Below are 17,997 nucleotides of genomic sequence, written 5' to 3'. Positions count from 1 at the left end.
CAGGGAACCAGATCTTTCTCAGGAGGCGGCAGAGAACAGATATTTATGGAGTACCAACTGTGGGCCCTGTTGGATGTGTCATCCTATGGGATAGGGTGGTGAAAGGTGGGGGATGTGTTCTTGTGGTTAATGTCTTTGCCTCCTGTGTTTGAAGCAGATGCCAATGGCACCGAGGGAAGCCCAGTGGCCAACATATCCCAACTACATAAGAATTCTCTTGCCTCTGCAGACCCACCCTCTGCCCGGGATCCCTCCCTCACAGAGGTCTTGCTCACTGAGCTAAAGCCTGATACTCAGTACAAAGTCACCATTTATTCTCAAGCAGCAGATGGCACAGAAGGACAGCCTGGGAACAAAGTGTTTAAAACAAGTAGGTTGATTTTTATGAAATGGACTCAGCCTGAGTTTTATAAAGTTTTATCTTTTGTGATTCCATATCTGGATTATTTCTTGCTTAGCAGCTAGTTCCATTATTAAAAGGATCTTCCTGAGAGAGGTTTTGGGTGGAGCCGTGGCACTGGGTTTCTCTGTACCTCTGTGACCACAGTTTATCTTTTAAGATGCTCAGCAAAGCATTGGGCAAGGGACGGTGTGGATGCTGGGTGCCTCCTCACATCTGTCTTTGCTGTCTGCCAGCGTGTTTCTGGTTTTGACTGGCCCTTGAGGTGTATGTCGACTTTTTTGTCAAGACCCTTGCTGACATTCACATTGCTGTCATTAGGTGTGGTTCACAGGCACCCTCACTCTGTGAGTTCAGTGTCTGGAAACTTTTGTGATCAGTGCTCATGATGCGATACGGTTCCTGCTCTTGGATGGGGGATTGGGATAAACGTGTGTAGAAGCGTCTTCCTTGGTCCCTTTGAGCTCAGGCACTAGAGCTTCGTGTTCTCAGAGACTCGGTGTGCACTGGCTTGGTGTGTCTTAGCAGAAAATATTTTGAAACACCATCCTAGGTCAACAGACCGAGGGAGTGAGGGTCAAGACCAGAGGAACAAGGGCAGAAAACAAGCTGGTATCCAGGAGGTGCTAGGCCACCCTAGATCAATTTGTGTCCTGGAAGTCAAAGTCCCCAGGTAGATGTTGTGTGTCCGCTTGCTGAATGGCTGTGCTTGGTAAGGGAACTGGCGTCCCTTGACTTTCATGTGGATGACTAGCAGCTCCTACCCCCAAGAATGTTGAGTGCTTCTTGGAAAGGGGACAGGGCTACTGCATGGGTGGTGCATGGCTGCTGTCCATTCTGCTGCGTACTCTACGGACATTGTGAGGTGAAGCGTGATTCTAACATTCAGTCCCAAGGGAGGATCTGAAGTCACTCTAGAGGATGATACGTCTTGGATTCATGAAGACGGTGTGGAAGGGGATCAGGGAGGACACTTCAGTTGAGGAGATGCCTTGGTCAGAAAGGCAGATGACAGACTTAGGGTGTGAAGGCTGAGGGAAAGGCAGTAGCGGGAGTGGTTTTGACGGATTCATGACTCTGTATGCAAAGCTCTTTTATCCAAGTGTTTACAGAAGATAGTAGAGGACCGCAAACCCCCTACCCTGAGGGGCGACTGGGTAGGAATGTGCTCAGAAGAGTGGCCTGTGAGTAGCAGAAGCCCAGCCAGGATGCAGCTAGGCAGGCCAGAGAGGCCCGGGTGTTGGCAAACAGAGACTAGAGCCTCAGACGTGTCGATGCAGGGGAAGGAGGGGACTTAGGGGACAGCTCGGAGATCCTGGTAGGTCTGGAAGGTTTACTGTAATCTCTAGAGATATTACATGCGTCTCTTGAGAATTTTCTCTTTTAGCCAATGGGGAGGGGAGGGAGAAGAGGAATACTTTGGAATATCTGCCAGCAATGACTGTGAGGCTGTGTGATTTGTACAGGGTTAGGAAAAAAAAAAAAAAAAACAACAACACGTGGGGAAGCCATTGGTTGTAAGCCATGCCTGTAAGGAACGAATGACAGCTTACCCTGGCATCCATGCTGAAGGAGGAGTGACTTGTCTCGTCTTCCCTCTTCTAGAAATGGTAACATGTCAGTGGGAAGGAGAGAGGTTGCTCTGGAGTGGCTGCTTGACCTCAAGGTCCTCAGTGATCTGGTGGCAGTGGCTAGGACTCAGGACTAGGAGGGCTGGGTGAAGAGACTGGCTTCCTGGAGGTGCTGTGATTAGTGGTAGGCTGTCCTACACACGAGACACTTGTGTAAGAAGGTGGATGGGGTCCGTATCTAGTCCTTGCGCCTCTTTCCACGCCTCCTGAGCTGAATCCATCCGGAGGAGGGGGCATTTGCCTAATTTGCTAAGAGGAGTCATGTGTTTGGGTTCTAGACAACTGCTCTTTAAAGTTCTTTGAGAAGAACTAAAGCATTGTAGACTCTTGGCTTGAATCACACATATCCTGGGTTCTATTGAACTGTCCCAGGATTTGGTAAGTGTAGAAGCTGTGCGCTCATTATATGGTGTTTGGGTTTTGTACCTATGTGTCAGTTAGTTTTGGCTGATGTGATAAATTACCACAGACTGGACAGCTAACAATGACAGACATTTACTTTTCACAGTTCTAGGAGTTAGGAGTGTGAAGCCAGGTGCTAGAGATGGTTGGTATCTGGTTGTGGGCCCCATTCTTTATATCACAGTGCAGATGAGTTGCTTTTGGGCCTCTTAATAACGACGCTGATCCCATCATGATGGTCTGCTCACCCTTATGATTAATTACCTCCCTAAGTCCCTTTGAATACTGTTAGGATCTCTCTCTCTCTCTCTCTCTCTCTCTCTCTCTCTATATATATATATATATATATATATATATATCTCCTATATCTTATATTCTACCCTGAAGCATAGATATATAAATATATTTAAAATCCATCCATCCATTCATATACACACATACATAACACACACACACACACACACACACACACACACACACACACACACACACACAGCCCATCTGGTATTTTTCCAGGGACTGATCAGGTGGGCCAGGGTTGAGGAAACTATCAGAGTATATTTCAAACCCAAGTAAGTGGCTGTTGGAGAGGCACCTCCAGAGCTGCAGTAAGTGTTAGGGGAGGGGATAGTGTTCCTGGAGCCCAGTGAAGACAGAAGACACAGGATGCAAGACTGATTATTCCCATTAGACAGCCCCCATCTTCCTCCTCACCCCACTCATTGGTGCAGAGTCCTCATAGGCCATGTGGAAGGCCCCCCAGTGATGTCACATGCAGAGTGCAGCCTCCTGGGACACAGGGTAGGCAGAAGAAAGACAGGATGGGCTAGTGGAGTAGATAACTGAAGGACCTCTAGTCTTCTCACATGGTCTTCTATAAGGTCTCATAAGAAAGTGGCTTGGTAGCTTTCCTGAGGTCTCCCTGACTGGTAAAGCCCGGCCGGCTTAGAATCCAGTGTGCTCTCCGTTCAGCTGTGAGACATTTTCATGATGTATGGGTGTGTTTGTTCTTGGCTGGATCTGTACTTGAAGGCTTTTCTGGCTTTCCCCCAAGCCTCTAGGGCAGTCCGAGGTCTGCTCACAAACAGCACAGAGCATCTGTGAGGTGCAGCTCTGTGAGGTGCAGTGGCTCAGCTGTCTTTGCTGATGTCTGACTTTGATGAGACCTTCACACATTTCTGGTCATGGAGACCTGATGGTGAGGGTGACTGACTGATGACAGGTCCTGATGACACGCTCCGCTCTTCTCATTCTGACTTGACCACTCTGATTATTTTTCACTCCTCTTGTGTCTTTGAAGATCCCATCCAAGTTTCTGACATCCGAGCTGTGAACATCAGTGACTCGAACATGACCCTGACCTGGAAAAGCAACAATAATGAGTCCCATGCTTCATTTACCTACAAAATATACGTGGCTGGGGGTTCCGACTCCATCAACGAAACTGTCAATGAGACTCAGGCCGTCATCCGTGGACTCAGCTCCAGTACCTTGTACAACATCACAGTGCTTCCTTTCCTGGGTCAGACCGCGGGTATACCAGGCTTCCTCCAAGTGTACACTTGTAAGTTCTCTCCTTGCTGTGTGGTCTGCTTTGCTTTTCTGCTGTTGTGGCAGCCTCTGACCAAAGAAAATTGGTGGAAGAAACTGTTTATGTCAGCTCGCACTTCCGGGTGGCAAGCAGTCTTATCACTTAGGGTAGTCAGGGCAGGAGCTGAAGCAGAAGCCAGGGAGGAACGTGGCTTATTGGCTACATTTCTGCCTCGTGCACAGCTGTTTTCCTTAAGTAGCCCAGGACCTCCTGCCCAGATACAGTATGCCTGCCTAGGTCTGGGCATGCCCACTTCAGTCATCATTCAAGGCTTTTTCTCACAGACATGGCCATAGGCCGGTCCAGTCTGGCAGTTACAGAGCTGAGGTTTCCTTTCCCCAGGTGACTTTAGGTTGTTACCAAGGTAACCATAAAAGCTAACCTGCACACTGTGGCTCCCCTTTCTTGTGGTCCGCTATATGCCGGGAATAGATACAAGGCAGGGGAGCTGCGTTCTGTCCTGAAGGAATGCCTAGCACTGCACGTGGTTCCACAGGGGCTCATTCACCCCTCAGGGTGTGAGAGGTAGTGCGAGCCTTCGTTGGTTGACCCCAGGCACAGGCTCAGTGGCTTGGGATGTGCTGCTTTGGCACTATGTCATTGAATGCTAGGGTATCCTTGAGATATGGTTGGTGTTAGTCTGCCTTTATAGAAGTGGAGACCATGTCTGAGGTGATATGGGAAGGCTGAGAAGCAGGTAAATGACGGAGATGAGATCAGACCTTTGGAAGGCTGAGTAACGTATTCAAGATAAAGCAACCAGCCATGGCCAGCACTCTCCCCCAGAGCCTGGGAATCCTTACCCCTCTCACTGCCTCTGGGTAACCGGCATGGTGTCTGCACTTTTGTGGCCAAGTGACCTTCCTTAGCCAGAAGCACCAGCTTTAGGCTTATACTGCAGTTGGTGCTCTGGAGAATGTTGGCCAGTGCTTATGAGGGTCAGCCATACTGTCCCGCAGAGACGGACTTTACATACTTTTGTTTTTGAGACGAACTTTCACTGTGCATCTCAGGCCGTTCTCAAACTCTAGATGCCTCTGACTGAGCTGCTCCTGTTGTGGACAGGGCCAACACTGTACCCTGCCCAGGGATGGAGGTTCTTCCCTAACCTTACTCACTGTCTTCTGCAGCCCCCCGTCCTGTTTCTGACTTCCGAGTGACAAATGTCAGCCTGAGGGAAATCGGTTTGGCTTGGAGAAGCAATGACTCGGAGTCATTCGAGATTTTCATCACGCAGGAGGGAAGTGAGAAACGTTGGAATGCTTCGACGGGAGACCTGAGCTATATCGTTGAAAATTTAAAGCCTGGGACCAGTTACCAATTTGAAATATTCCCACGAGGACCAAATGGGACTGAAGGGCCATCCCAGACAGTTGTTGGTAGAACTGGTAAGCATCTGGATGCTGAAGTTTCTTACAGGAAGCCAGTGTAATTTATAGATGTCTTGTTTTACGAATATTGTTTTTCTTTTCATGAAAAAGAATCTTAAAAATATTTCATGCCTGTGGTGCATATCATCAATACAAAAATAGAGTCAAGAAAAAAAAACAAATGTAAAGTCATTAATTAGCACATCGCTGTAGAGAGGTCAGAGGATAACTTGGGGATTGGTTCTTTCCTCCCATCCTGGGCTCTGGAAATTGAACTTAGGTCCTCAGGCTTGTGGGGCGAGTTCTTTTATTCACTGAGCCACCTCACAGATCTCCAGCCCCTTTTTAGATAAGGTCTCTTGTCACTCTCTAACTTACTATGTGACTGAGGTTGGCCTTGAACTCTGCCTCAGAGATGCTGAGATCAGAGTCACATGCTACTATAGCCAGCTCCCTGATACTATTTTAAGATGTATAGAAACATATATATTTACCCTTTACAAATATGGCTGTCTTTGTTCGTGTGTTGGTTTATAATCCGCTTTCTCCTCACCTGCTTATTATGAATATTTTACCCTGTCAGCACGAGTCATTTTATTTTTATCTATTTGTTTTCTTATTTGCTTTTGAAACAAGGCTTCACTGTATAGCCCTGACTGGCCTTTGTAGACCCTGTTGGCTTTTCACAGAGAAGTCAGCCTGCTTTTGCTTCCCAAAGTGTTAGATCAAAGATGTGTGCTAACATGCCTGGCAATGTTTATTTTATGATATAATTTAAAATCAGCCTTATATTTGTGTCTAGTTTCTTATGAGTAGTTTCCTTGGAATGGGTGGCAAGAAGGGTTGGAGTAAGGCCCCGGAAACTTACAGTTTCTGTCCATTAACGAACAACTCTCACCACTGCTTGGGACATAGTCAAACAGCGTTAGAGGCTGTCTTGATAAAAGGGAAACAAATACCTTCAGATCTAATTTTCCACTTTGGGTATCTGTCAGAAAGAATTGAGAGCAGGGTCTCAAATAGCTGTTTGTATACCAGTGTTCATTCACAGCAGCCCAAAGGTAGAAACCACCCAGTATCCATTGGCACACACATAAACAAAATATGGCTTTATCTGTAGTCTACACAATAGAGTATTAATCTGCCATATTGAGTGAAGCCTTCATTTATGTTATAAATGTATCTAGTAGATATGCAAAGTGAAATAAGTCACACACAGAGTACTTTACTAAGTCACTCATACAGAAAGAACATTTAATTTATTTTATTATTATTTTTAACAGCAAGGTCTTACTAGGTAGCCCTAGCTGACCTGGAAGGTGTTATATAGAACAGCTTGTTTCAGATTTACCATGATCCTCCTGCCTCTGCCTCCCACATGCTGGGGTTAAAGGTGTGTGTTACCACACTCCCAGAGACAAGTACTTGTGCTTTAATTTATACAAAGTGCCTAGAATAGGCAGCAGCACAGAGACAGGGAGGAGTCTGGGTGTGGGGGGAGGGAAAAGAAAGGCACAGCTTTTATGTTGAAAAACGATGAAAACATTTTGGATGTGGAAATGGTAATGTTCATACAATTCTACGGGTATATTTAGTACTGGCACAATGCACATTGACAGATGGTTAATGAGAAATAGTGTGGGGGTTGGGGATTTGGCTCAGTGGTAGAGCACTTGCCTAGCAAGTGCAAGGCCCTGGGTTCAATCCCCAGCTCCGAAAAAAAAGAAAAAGAAAAAAAAAAGAGAGAAATAGTGTGTTGTGAGTATTCACCACGCTGAAGGGGAGGGGGACATAGGTACTTCTTAGCTGTTCTCATCTGACTGAATTCCTTTCCTGCCTGTGCCCACAGCTACACCTTTTGGTCACATCATTGTCATAATTACACAACTCTTATTTTATACTTGAACGTTTGGCTCTGCGTATGTAATAACCTTCCCCATAGTTAGCCTGATCTTCCTCCTATTAGAGGAAGGTACCATGTAACTGTATGTATCATGGCTTATACAGCGCTCTCTTCATTTTCCTTCTTGCTTTTCTCTTCAGTACACCAGGCAGTACATATGGAGTGCATGCATGATGAAAAATGCTGAATGATGAAAAACAAGCTAATATTTATTTAGACAGGGTCATGCTGAGGAGCTCAAGGTGCCTTGAACTTGAAATCCTCCTGCCTCAGCTTCATAATTGTTGCTGGGATGATAGGTCTGCATCAGACTCAACTTCAGACACGCTCTTTACTGAGATACAGTATAGGTATAAAAAGTGTACCCCTTCTCAGTACAGAACCTCATGAATTGCCACAGAATGCATCAGAATCCCAGGTCAAAGTAAGAAATGGAGTGTAGGGCTGGCAAAATGGACAGTAGTTAACGGCACTGAATGATCTCACAGAGGACCTGGGTTAGCTTTCCTCCCTCTTGCCTGCTCACAATCATCCTTAACTCCAGTTCAGGGGTTCTTCTCATCTTCAAAGGCACCAGGACACTTTTTAATTTTTACTCTGTAGCTCAGGCTAGACCTGACCTCTAGTGTGTGATGTCTGGCCTCATTGGAAAGTTGGATAACAAAGAGTCGTTCTTTTGACAAACACTCTGAAGTAAAACTGGAATCCTGATTAGATACTTTCCTTTCTTTTCTCTGACTAGACTGCAGTGCTGTGACTGACATCCGCGTGGTCAGCGTTAGCACCACTGAAATACAGCTGGAGTGGCAGAATACAGACAGTGCTTCTGGATACACTTACCATTTAGTTCTAGAGTCTGAGAATGGCTCCATCAAGACCAACAGTTCTCAGAAATGGATCACAGTGGGGGGCCTTACCCCAGGCACCTTATACAATGTTACAATCTTTCCAGAAGTGGACCAGATGGAGGGCAACTCCAGCTCTATTACCCAGTACACAAGTGAGTCTCGTGGGGGAGGAGGCAGGCAGAGGGGTGCTTCCTCTTTCTCCGGTGGAGGAAGTACAGTAACTGTTAGGGAGAGGGTGGATTATGCCTCTGGGTTTCAGGTTGATGTGAGAGCTGCTTACCTAGAAAACAGCGGCCTCAGCAAAGGCTCTTCTGTATGGGTAAGCACTAGTGCTGGAGCTGTGCGAGTACGGCTGTTCTTCCTAAGCAGAAAGAAACATCGTAGGAGAATGGAGATGTGGTAGAGCCTGCTACTCACTCTGCAGAAACACAAACTAGAAAGCGGCTGTCCTGCTGGCACTGAAGATCCCCTCAGATGAGGCTCTCTTCTGTGACAGTGACGTAGATGCTTCCGAAGCCTTCAGATGGATGGACGGTGGAAGTCTTAGCTTGTCACATGCTTTACCTTCCTAATTCCATCAGACTCCAAAGGGAGGTTGGGAACAATAGTACACTGTCTCTGGGTATGAGATAATATATTGGAATATTTATGACAAAATATAAAAAGCGCTCTCTCTGTATGGGATAATATGTTAGGATATATATGATAAATTTAAATAGTCAAAGAAGCCTGGACATTTTAAATTCTTTTCAGGCTTAATTTTCGGAATATCTTTTAGGGAAATCATGCTTTGAAGCAGTACATATTAATTGTATTAATTCTTTCTTGAAAAAATATCAGGGCGCTTTCAGATATAGAAATAAAATAGGCCTGTAATTCAAAGTGATTCATTTTTGTTCGTTTGTTTAATTTTAAACAAGGGCCCAGCAATGTGTCCTACATTGAAGTAAACACCAACACCACCGTGGCAGCCATCCAGTGGAAGAACCTGGACGCAGCCTCTGCTTCCTACTCCTACTCCGTTCTTATCTTGAAGGCTGGAGATGGCAGCAATGTAACCAGCAGGGTCAGAGACATCCCTTCTGTCACCATCCCTGGGCTAATCCCCGGCGTCTCTTACGAAGTGAAGATCTTTACAAAGATTAGGAATACAGAGGTTGGGAATGAGGTACCTGGTCAGAAGCTGTTCTGTATGGGTGAGTAGTCCTGTGTTCTTAGTGGTCCCTGCTCTTCCCTTTGTGGCGCTCACGTGCGGGAACCTTCCCCAGGCTGTAGGTGGACACCGAGAGTTCCAACACAACCTGGCAGCTCATTAAGGATGTGTTGACTCCATTGCCCTGGCTTCACTGACCATGTTCTTACTGAGCACGGGCTTTGTTAGAGAGGTCCCTGCCTTTCTAGAACTTTTAGCCTGCTGAACAATACAGGTAAGAAATGAAAGTAAGCAAGTAGATAGGTGGTGATTATGGCTAAGAGGACAGAAAAGAAAACTAGGGAAGGGGGGAATGGTATTCTTATCGGGGGTGTCATGTGCAGATGCCCCATGGAAAGGAGACTGAGCCTCGGTCTGAGGGAGTGAAGAGGCAACCACATGACCATCACAGGGTTTGACCCTGCATTATGGGCAGAGGAGCAGCTGGGGCAGAGGCTGGAGAGAACATGGCATTGGAGAATTTATAGGAGGCCAGGGTGATGGGAGTGGGTCTGCGGGAGCTTGACAGTGACAGGCAGGAGGCATTAGAGCTCAATGCTTGGGCTCTTCCGAGCTTTCCCATGTTGTGGTTAACATTGCTTGGTTAGACTGCATCCTGCCAGTCTACCTGCTTACTGTGCTGTTTCATTGGTGGTGTTGGGACCTCTGTTGTCATTGCGACCTTAAACAAGGTCATGTATACAGTTGGCTGGCTGGCTGGGGCAGGAGCTGGGAACTGAACTTGAGTTCTCTAGAAGAGCAGCAAATACTCTAGTCCCTCTTCCCGGAATCTTGCTTGGCGACTGCCACCCATGTAGCATTTAATCCTCTGACAGTCCTGTGCTGAGACCCAGAGCAATGAAGTGATTTACCCAAGGTCATGTGGTCTGATATTGATTAGTTCAATGAAGCTGAGCATCTTCCTCCACATCCATGCTCTCCTCACGTGCTGGGTCAGGTCCACATCCATGCTCTCCTCATGTGCTGTGTCAGGCCCACATCCATGCTCTCCTCATGTGCTGGGTCAGGCCCACATCCATGCTCTCCTCACGTGCTGGGTCAGGTCCACATCCATGCTCTCCTCATGTGCTGGGTCAGGCCCACATCCATGCTCTCCTCACGTGCTGGGTCAGGTCCACATCCATGCTCTCCTCACGTGCTGGGTCAGGTCCACATCCATGCTCTCCTCATGTGCTGGGTCAGGTCCACATCCATGCTCTCCTCATGTGCTGGGTCAGGCCCACATCCATGCTCTCCTCACGTGCTGGGTCAGGCCCACATCCATGCTCTCCTCATGTGCTGGGTCAGGCCCACATCCATGCTCTCCTCACGTGCTGGGTCAGGCCCTCTGCTTCCCACGAGCCTCACCTCGCCCTGTTCTTTGCTTTGCAGAACCTGCACAAGTGGATTCCTTACACTGTGAAGTGGTCCCGAAGGAGCCAGCGCTGGTTCTGAAGTGGGCCTGCCCCCCTGGCATGAACTCAGGCTTTGAACTGGGGGTCAGGAGTGATGCTTGGGACAATATGACACACTTGGAGAACTGCACTTTGGACAATGACACAGAGTGCAGGACAGAAGTCACCTATTTGAATTTTTCTACCTCGTACAACATCAGCATTGCCACCTTGTCATGTGGAAAGATGGCATTGCCCACCCAGAGCACCTGCACCACTGGCATCACAGGTGGGCCTTGTGGCGGGGAGCTGCAGCCTGAGAATCCTTTTACGGTGTTTACTTTCTCTTAAAGTTTTTTTTTTTTAATCAGCAGACTGCTTACCTCATTCTGCAGCAATCCAGCTTAAAACTGCAGAGCAAGAGTTTTACATCCTGAGCAGTTCTGAGAGAATAACTCGCTTCCTTCATTTTACTCCTTCCCTTCCCCTCCCCCTCTTTCTCTTTTCTTTTCCCCCTTCTTTCCCTTATTGCATCTAGAAAGGCATTTTGTAGAAATGTTCAGCTTTATCCGACGTCTGGACAGCAGGCTGAGCTCATGTCCTCTTGCACGTTGGTCAGGACTCGGCCACTCCACTCTGAGCACGTTTATGTCCTCTTTGTTCTTCCCATTATTGGAAGGAAGATTCTGAAACATGATTTGATCATTTGTAATTGTCAATATTCCACATAAATTACTTCAAGATAAGACTCCCTTTTTCTTTTCTTTATTTTTTTTAAAGTCAATCGTTGCTATTGTCTTTTTTTTTTAAAGACTTATTCATTTATTATATATAAGTACACTGTAGCTGTCTTCAGACACACCCGGAGAGGGCATCAGATCCCATTACAGATGGTTGTGAGCCACCATGTGGTTGCTGGGATTTGAACTCAGGACCTCTAGGAGAGCAGTCAGTGCTCTTAACCACTGAGCCATCTCTCCAGCCCTTCCTTTTTCTTTCAGATATAGCCACATCAATATGACCACCATCCTTATGGAAGAAGACTTAAAAGCAACAGCACACTGTGTATTTAGTTAGGATTCACCTCCCTGGAATCTGTTGACAGGAGCCTGAGCTGCTTTAGTGGAAGACATGATCACTACCGTGCAGAGATCCCCCAACTCCCAATTTCCTGTCACTCTTTCAAATTCATTCGTTTTTCTCTCTCCCCTTTTCCCCCAACCCCTGCTTGGGAAGAACCGGCTGTCCATTGCTTCCCCCCGTCTTTGCAAACTTGTGTTTTAGATCAGCCAGTGGGGTGGGGGTGTTATTTTGACTTTGCGTTTTTTTTTGACTTTAAGATAAATATTCTTCAGGGCATAAGAATACTGCTGACGATCTTTAGAGAATCAGTGGTTATCCTAAGAGAGTTTCTTACTGCAGGGATCTGGCTTGGGATATGGTTGCGGTATCTTATAGACAGAGGCTCACAATAGATAAGGGGGACTCAGGTTTGAATTTGGTTTCTCCTATGTACCAGTCACACAGTGTCAGAAAAGCTAATTAACCTTGCTAGGAGTCTCAGCTTTGCAAAGGGAATCAGTACTTACCTTCCAGGGCTCTTGTGCTGTGTATTCTGCATTAGAGACCACACATATCACTGCTTGGGTTGTGTACTATATAATCTTAGGGAAAGCAGTATGCGTGGGACTCTTTAAATTGTATGGTACACAGTGGTACCCTACCCTGTGGCACACCACTTTGGTTTTATAGGACATTAGTGGGAACAGTGAACATTCCCTTTGCCCCCTTGTAGCTCCTCTTTTCATGGTATCATCTCTGAGTAGAAGCGGCTACAGAGCGGAGACTGGGGCTGAGTCTGTGCTCCCTGGGCTGAGCATAGGATCTCTTCAGAACTAGGTGTCTCTGGGTTGGGGCTGTAGCTCAGTTGGTAAGCACTCGCTGCCTAGTGTGCATGAAAGTTTGGGTTCAGTCTCCAGCATTCTATAAACTGTGTGTGGTAGCATATACCTGTAATCCCAACACATGGAAGGTAGACGTGGGAAGATCAAAAGTTCAAGGTCACCTTGGCTATGGTAGAGAGTTCAAGGTAGCCTGGGCTACATGAAAACAAACAACAACGGGTGGTGGTGGTGGTGGGGATAAGCAGAACAGGTCTGACCATACACAAGCATTATTTAGCTCAGTGAACGATTCTCACTTTTTAATCGGGAGCTTCCTTTTGCAGAGGATGTTTGTAAATTTAACACATGTTAAATTCAAAGTTACATTTTTCTCTGGGTCAGGAAGAACTGGAGGAAAGGAGAGTTGGGGTGAAAATCTTTGCCAGGGTTTATTGCTTGCTTTGTGGTAAGCACGGAGGTAAGGGGATGTGAAGGGGCCTAAGTTTGACATCCCAGGGGAGGAATGGGGAAGGCTGGGTTTCAGGTATTCCAGTGCGTAAGCTCGCACAGTTTGCGGCTGCCAGTCTCAGGGTGGGAAGTGGGAGATCCTTCCTGACTAGCTAAGAGCTGGAAAGCAGATGGTGAATGTGGAGTATCTGTGAAGTCCTCCCACCCGGGCCTCCTCAGGATCCAGGTCTCTGCATAGTGCCTACTCCCTTCCTGCCTCTTACCTTGCGATATGTTTTGGATGAGCTGTGCATGCAGCTTCCTATACAGGGGCAGGTCTTCCCGGCCATGGACAGATCTTCCCGGGCAGGGGAACCTGTAGAGGGCGCTGGAGCACATCCTTCGCCTGGTGGTTTTTCTTCTTTGGGTGATTGTTTTGTTTCGTTTTGTTTTAGACCCACCTCCTCCAGATGGATCCCCTAATATTACATCGGTCAGTCACAATTCAGTAAAGGTGAAGTTCAGTGGTTTTGAAGCCAGCCATGGACCTATCAAAGCCTATGCTGTCCTTCTCACCACAGGGGAAGGTAAGGAGGATCCAGCATGGGTTAACCCGTGTGATGTAACTATCTTGGTTACTTTTCTTACTGCTGTGATAAAACACCACGACCAAAGCAACTCATAAAAGAAAGCGTTTAACAGGTTTATGGTTTCAAAGGGTTAGCATCCACGGTGGTGGAGCAAAGGCTCAGGGGCAGGAACATTTGAGATCTCACATCTTGATCCACAACCAGGAATCAGAAGGGTAGGGGCACACACTGGCACTCACACTTGAAACATCAAAGTCTGACCCTCAGTGACACACACCTCATCCAACAAGGCCACAGCTAACCATTCCTGAACAGCTCCACCAATTGGGGACAAAGTATTCAAATATATGACTCTATGGGACCATTCTCAATCAAACCACCATTGTGTGTGAGGCACATCGGTGCCATAAGTCCATACCTCTCTCCAGTGCAGCCTATGCTACGGCACCAACAGGGAGGGTGGCTTTTTGCCTGATGCTCTCAAGGATCAGGTACAAGTACCGTAAGCTTTCCTGGCCGGGAAGTCTCTGTCCCAACTATCTAGCACCTTTGTGGAAACATCATAGAAGATCCAGGGGAGACAAGGGTTGCCGTCCCACAGCTGATTACACAGAGCTGAGGCTAGATCTGGACCATAGGTCATAACGAGTCAATTTAGGATGGCACGCTCTTGAAAGCAAGCACAAAAAGATTACTTGTGGGGCTCTGTGAGGGTCATTTTCTGGGTGAAAGAGGAGGGAGCTTGGAATGGCAACAATGTGGCAGTAAGAGGAGAATGCATTGAGGGTAAGAAGAGAATGGGTTGAGGGCAGCTCTGATAGCAGCGTAATACCCGGTTTACACAAACCAGGGCAAGGGGGTTAGCCTGGTTGGTAAAGTATTTGCCTTGCACGGGCCCTGAATGTAATCCCTTGGACTTACATTAAAGAAAGAACTGTGCATTGTGATGTGCCCTTGTAATCCCGGTGCCAGGGAGGCAGAGACAGGAGGAGCTCTGGGCTCCCAGGTTAGTCAGCAAAGCTGGCTTGGCGAAGTTTCAGGCTAGAGAGAGAAAGAGACCCTGATACAGCAAACAAACAAACAAACAAACAAACAAACAAACAAACGGTACAAGGTGCCCGAGGAATGGGAATGATGCCTGAGATTTTTCTTTGGCTTCCATACATATATAGACACGTAGTCGGGCATATTCCCTATGAACACAAATAGACAAAATGTGGTGCTCCCTCCGACTTTCTAAAACCTTTGAGCCTGTTTCAAAGCCCTTTGTCATTGAGTTTGTTTTCAACAAATTTCAAATTGAGACCTGCACTGAATGAACAAGATCCCGTTACGTGGTGTCCAGACCAGTCAGCCGCAGCTGGACACAAGAAACACACAGGTCTTGGGCCAGGAGGTCAGGGAACCCAGCCTCACAGTGTGAGTAAGCAGTGGGCTTTGGGCAGCTTTCTGTGCCTGTCTTTTTTCTTGCTTGAGAACAGAGGCCAGAACCTTCTGTAAGTGACTCCTGATGGAGAGATGAGGTTGTGCAGGCTAAGTACTAAGGACTCGCATGCTCCTAGAGCTGCTTGAGAGACAATGGCTGCTGTCTACTCAGCACCTGTGCCGTTTTTATTTTATGAAACGTCTTTCTGCTGTCACTCATTTACCTTCTGTGTTCCTTTCCTAGCTGGCCAACCCTCCACAGATGTTTTGAAGTACACATATGAAGATTTCAAAAAGGGAGCCTCCGATACTTATGTGACATACCTCATAAGGATAGAAGAGAAGGGACAGTCTCAGGGCTTGTCTGAAGCATTGAACTATGAGATTGATGTGGGGAACCAATCCACTACCCTCGGCTACTACAACGGGAGGCTAGAGCCTCTGGGCTCCTACCGGTAATATCCGGGTCCTCCCAGTTGCCTTCTGAGCCTCATGAATTTAAGGTTGTGTACTATGGTGGTAGACACACTGCAGTCACCTTGTTTTCTCCTTTGTCTCCCCACAGGGCTTGCGTTGCTGGCTTTACCAATATTACCTACAACCTTCAGAACGATGGCCTTATTAATGGGGATGAGAGCTATGTATCTTTCAGTCCGTATTCAGAGGCCGTGTCCTTGCCTCAAGATCCAGGTAGAGGGAAACAAAAGCCCTGACGTGGGTTTTGTGCCTTGTATCTGCAGAAGCCTGCTGTCCATGCCTTTCTCTCAGGTGGCTAGGAGGGTGGAGGTTTTTATTTCTCCGAAATTGACTTGTCTTTTGGTCTTTGGGGTCAGCCTAGCTCCTGACTCTGGGGTGCTTGAAGGAATAGCTCCCCACTTCTCCTCTATAACTGGTCACACTTTTGCAGATTTCTTAGTCTGATGCTTTCTAAGAGTCATTTGTGGGCTTGTGTGACTTAGTTAAGTGTCCTTGAATGCTCACATTAGAAGGAGCCACAGAAATTGCCTTGCCCAAGCTCTGCTTAGAGATAAGGCGGTGTCTAAGGCCTAGAGATGGGGTGTGCCCGGTGTTACATAGTAGCTGAAATGCAGGCCTGAAACTCTAGCCATGGACTCTGTGTGAAGTGTTCCTCCTCCCCAATACCACGGAGCTAGACATATGGGTATCTCAGGGACCGAAGGTGAGGATTCCCTTTCTCTTTCAGGATAGAGACAGGTAGCTGACTGGTCTGTTAGTCTGGTCAGAGCCATTGAGTAGAACAGATTACCCAGAAGTGAAATTCAGGGCGTTCCCACTCATGCCCTTAAATAGCCCATAAAAAGGGGGGGGGGTTCCATGCTTTGTGGGTGTGGTGTTGTAGGTACTTCTGCTCATAGGTGACAGGACAAACCACTGATGTAGCTGGCTCAGGTCCCCACATTTTCAGTTGGACAGAGACCTAGGTCAGGACTGTGCTGTTCTCAGGACCATTCTGCTAATGGACTAAGGGAGAAGAAACTGGCCCCTGAAAGCTGTTCTAATTTTACACCCAGAGATATTTACGTGTTCCCTGTACGCACCACAGTCCTTCTCTCCCTGAATCCTGCATGGGCAGGCTGACTGTGGGAGCAGCACGTGGCCCTTCATGAACACCCTTTGAAATGCTTCTGTTGGGATTTTCCCCAGGTGTCATCTGCGGAGCGGTGTTCGGATGTATCTTTGGTGCCCTGGCCATTGTGGCTGTGGGAGGCTTCATCTTCTGGAGAAAGAAAAGGTGATATTACTTATTAATCTTCAGATGCTACTGATTAAGGGAACTTTTTGTTATTATTGCAACCACTGGTAAGATCAGAGGGAGTATTTGAAAGAGCTCCTGGGTTCTTCATGGTCTCGGCACCTGGCCAGTCTTATTTACGCTCTGACGCCAGTTGGATGATTTGGATGCAGTCCGACTGCATCGGATCTACAGTGATATGCAGGATGTTACTTTCAAGCCAGGATTCTACGAATGTGTTAAGAGTTTCATGCGATTTTAGATTGGGCAAGTTTGAACTCAGGTTCCATTCTCCTCTGTGGTGTGGGAATGAGTACCTGAGGACACTGGCAAATGTCTCAGTCCATGTTGTTACTCATTGTTCTCTTTGTATAACCACCCTGTGGTGTAGCTAACCAGTGAGGACAGTGCTCTCTGCGTACAGACTCATCCTCTTTCTGAGGCTTAACAGGCAGGTCTTAAAAGCTCTTTTAGGAATGCAAAAGCCAAAAGAGGAACTTGAACTTGGTCTTTGTACTTACTGCATCCCTCTTGCCCCACTTTGGGAAGCCCACGTGTCAGTTGGAATTCATCTACTGCCAGGTGCTCCCAGCCAGAAGTTTACACCCGGGATTGGGCTTTCTTGATATCCTCCCTCTATTTTGTTTTGCTTTTTTATTTTAATTGGATATTTTTTTACTTACATTTCAAATATTAACCCCTTTCCAGATTTCCCCCGTGGAGTCCCCCTATCGCTTTCCCCCTCTCTGTGCCTCTATGAGAGTGTTCTCTCACCCACCCATCTACCCACCTACTCCCTCCCATCTCCCCACCCTGGCTTTTCCTTACATGGGGGCATCAAGCCTTCACAGGGCCAAGGGCCTCTCCTCTGATTGATGCCTGACAAGTCCATCCTCTGCCATATGTGTACCTGGACCCATGGGTCCCTCCATGTGTACTCTTTGGTTGGTGGTTTAGTCCCTGGGAGCTCTGGGGGTTATGGTTGGTTGGTATTGTTGTACTTCCTATGTGGTTGAAAACCCCTTCAGCTCCTTTAGTCCTTTTTCTAACTCTTCCACTGGGGACCCTGTTCAGTTCAATGGTTGGCTGTGAGTATCCGCCTCTGTATTTGTCATGCTCTGGCAGAGCTGCTCAGGAGACAGCTATATCAGGTTCCTGTCAGCGTGCA

General features: G+C 47.2%; 1 protein-coding gene across 7 annotated transcripts in view; it reads left to right on the top strand.

The window, feature by feature from the left end:
- Ptprj (protein tyrosine phosphatase, receptor type, J) overlaps nucleotides 1-17,997 on the top strand; it is a 155,918-nt gene that overhangs the window by 111,507 nt on the left and 26,414 nt on the right. For 3 of the 7 annotated variants that reach the window (XR_010064595.1, XM_039104656.2, NM_017269.4), the window contains exons 5-14: nucleotides 158-370; nucleotides 3,734-3,997; nucleotides 5,155-5,412; nucleotides 8,040-8,297; nucleotides 9,066-9,341; nucleotides 10,730-11,020; nucleotides 13,517-13,648; nucleotides 15,321-15,531; nucleotides 15,642-15,766; nucleotides 16,742-16,829. Coding sequence is in view for 3 of the 7 variants with exons in the window: in XM_039104656.2 (XP_038960584.1) it covers nucleotides 158-370; nucleotides 3,734-3,997; nucleotides 5,155-5,412; nucleotides 8,040-8,297; nucleotides 9,066-9,341; nucleotides 10,730-11,020; nucleotides 13,517-13,648; nucleotides 15,321-15,531; nucleotides 15,642-15,766; nucleotides 16,742-16,829 (2,116 nt within the window). In the remaining 4 variants the exon portion in view is untranslated. Of the gene's footprint in view, nucleotides 1-154; nucleotides 371-3,733; nucleotides 3,998-5,154; nucleotides 5,413-8,039; nucleotides 8,298-9,065; nucleotides 9,342-10,729; nucleotides 11,021-13,516; nucleotides 13,649-15,320; nucleotides 15,532-15,641; nucleotides 15,767-16,741; nucleotides 16,830-17,997 lie in introns of all 7 variants that reach the window. The other 4 variants (XR_010064594.1, XR_010064596.1, XR_010064597.1 and 1 more) reach the window with 2 other exon arrangements.

Source organism: Rattus norvegicus, chromosome 3 (assembly GCF_036323735.1).
Source record: "Rattus norvegicus strain BN/NHsdMcwi chromosome 3, GRCr8, whole genome shotgun sequence".
In the NCBI taxonomy this organism is placed as follows: Eukaryota; Metazoa; Chordata; class Mammalia; order Rodentia; family Muridae; genus Rattus; species Rattus norvegicus.
This window is presented reverse-complemented; position numbering and strand designations above follow the sequence as displayed.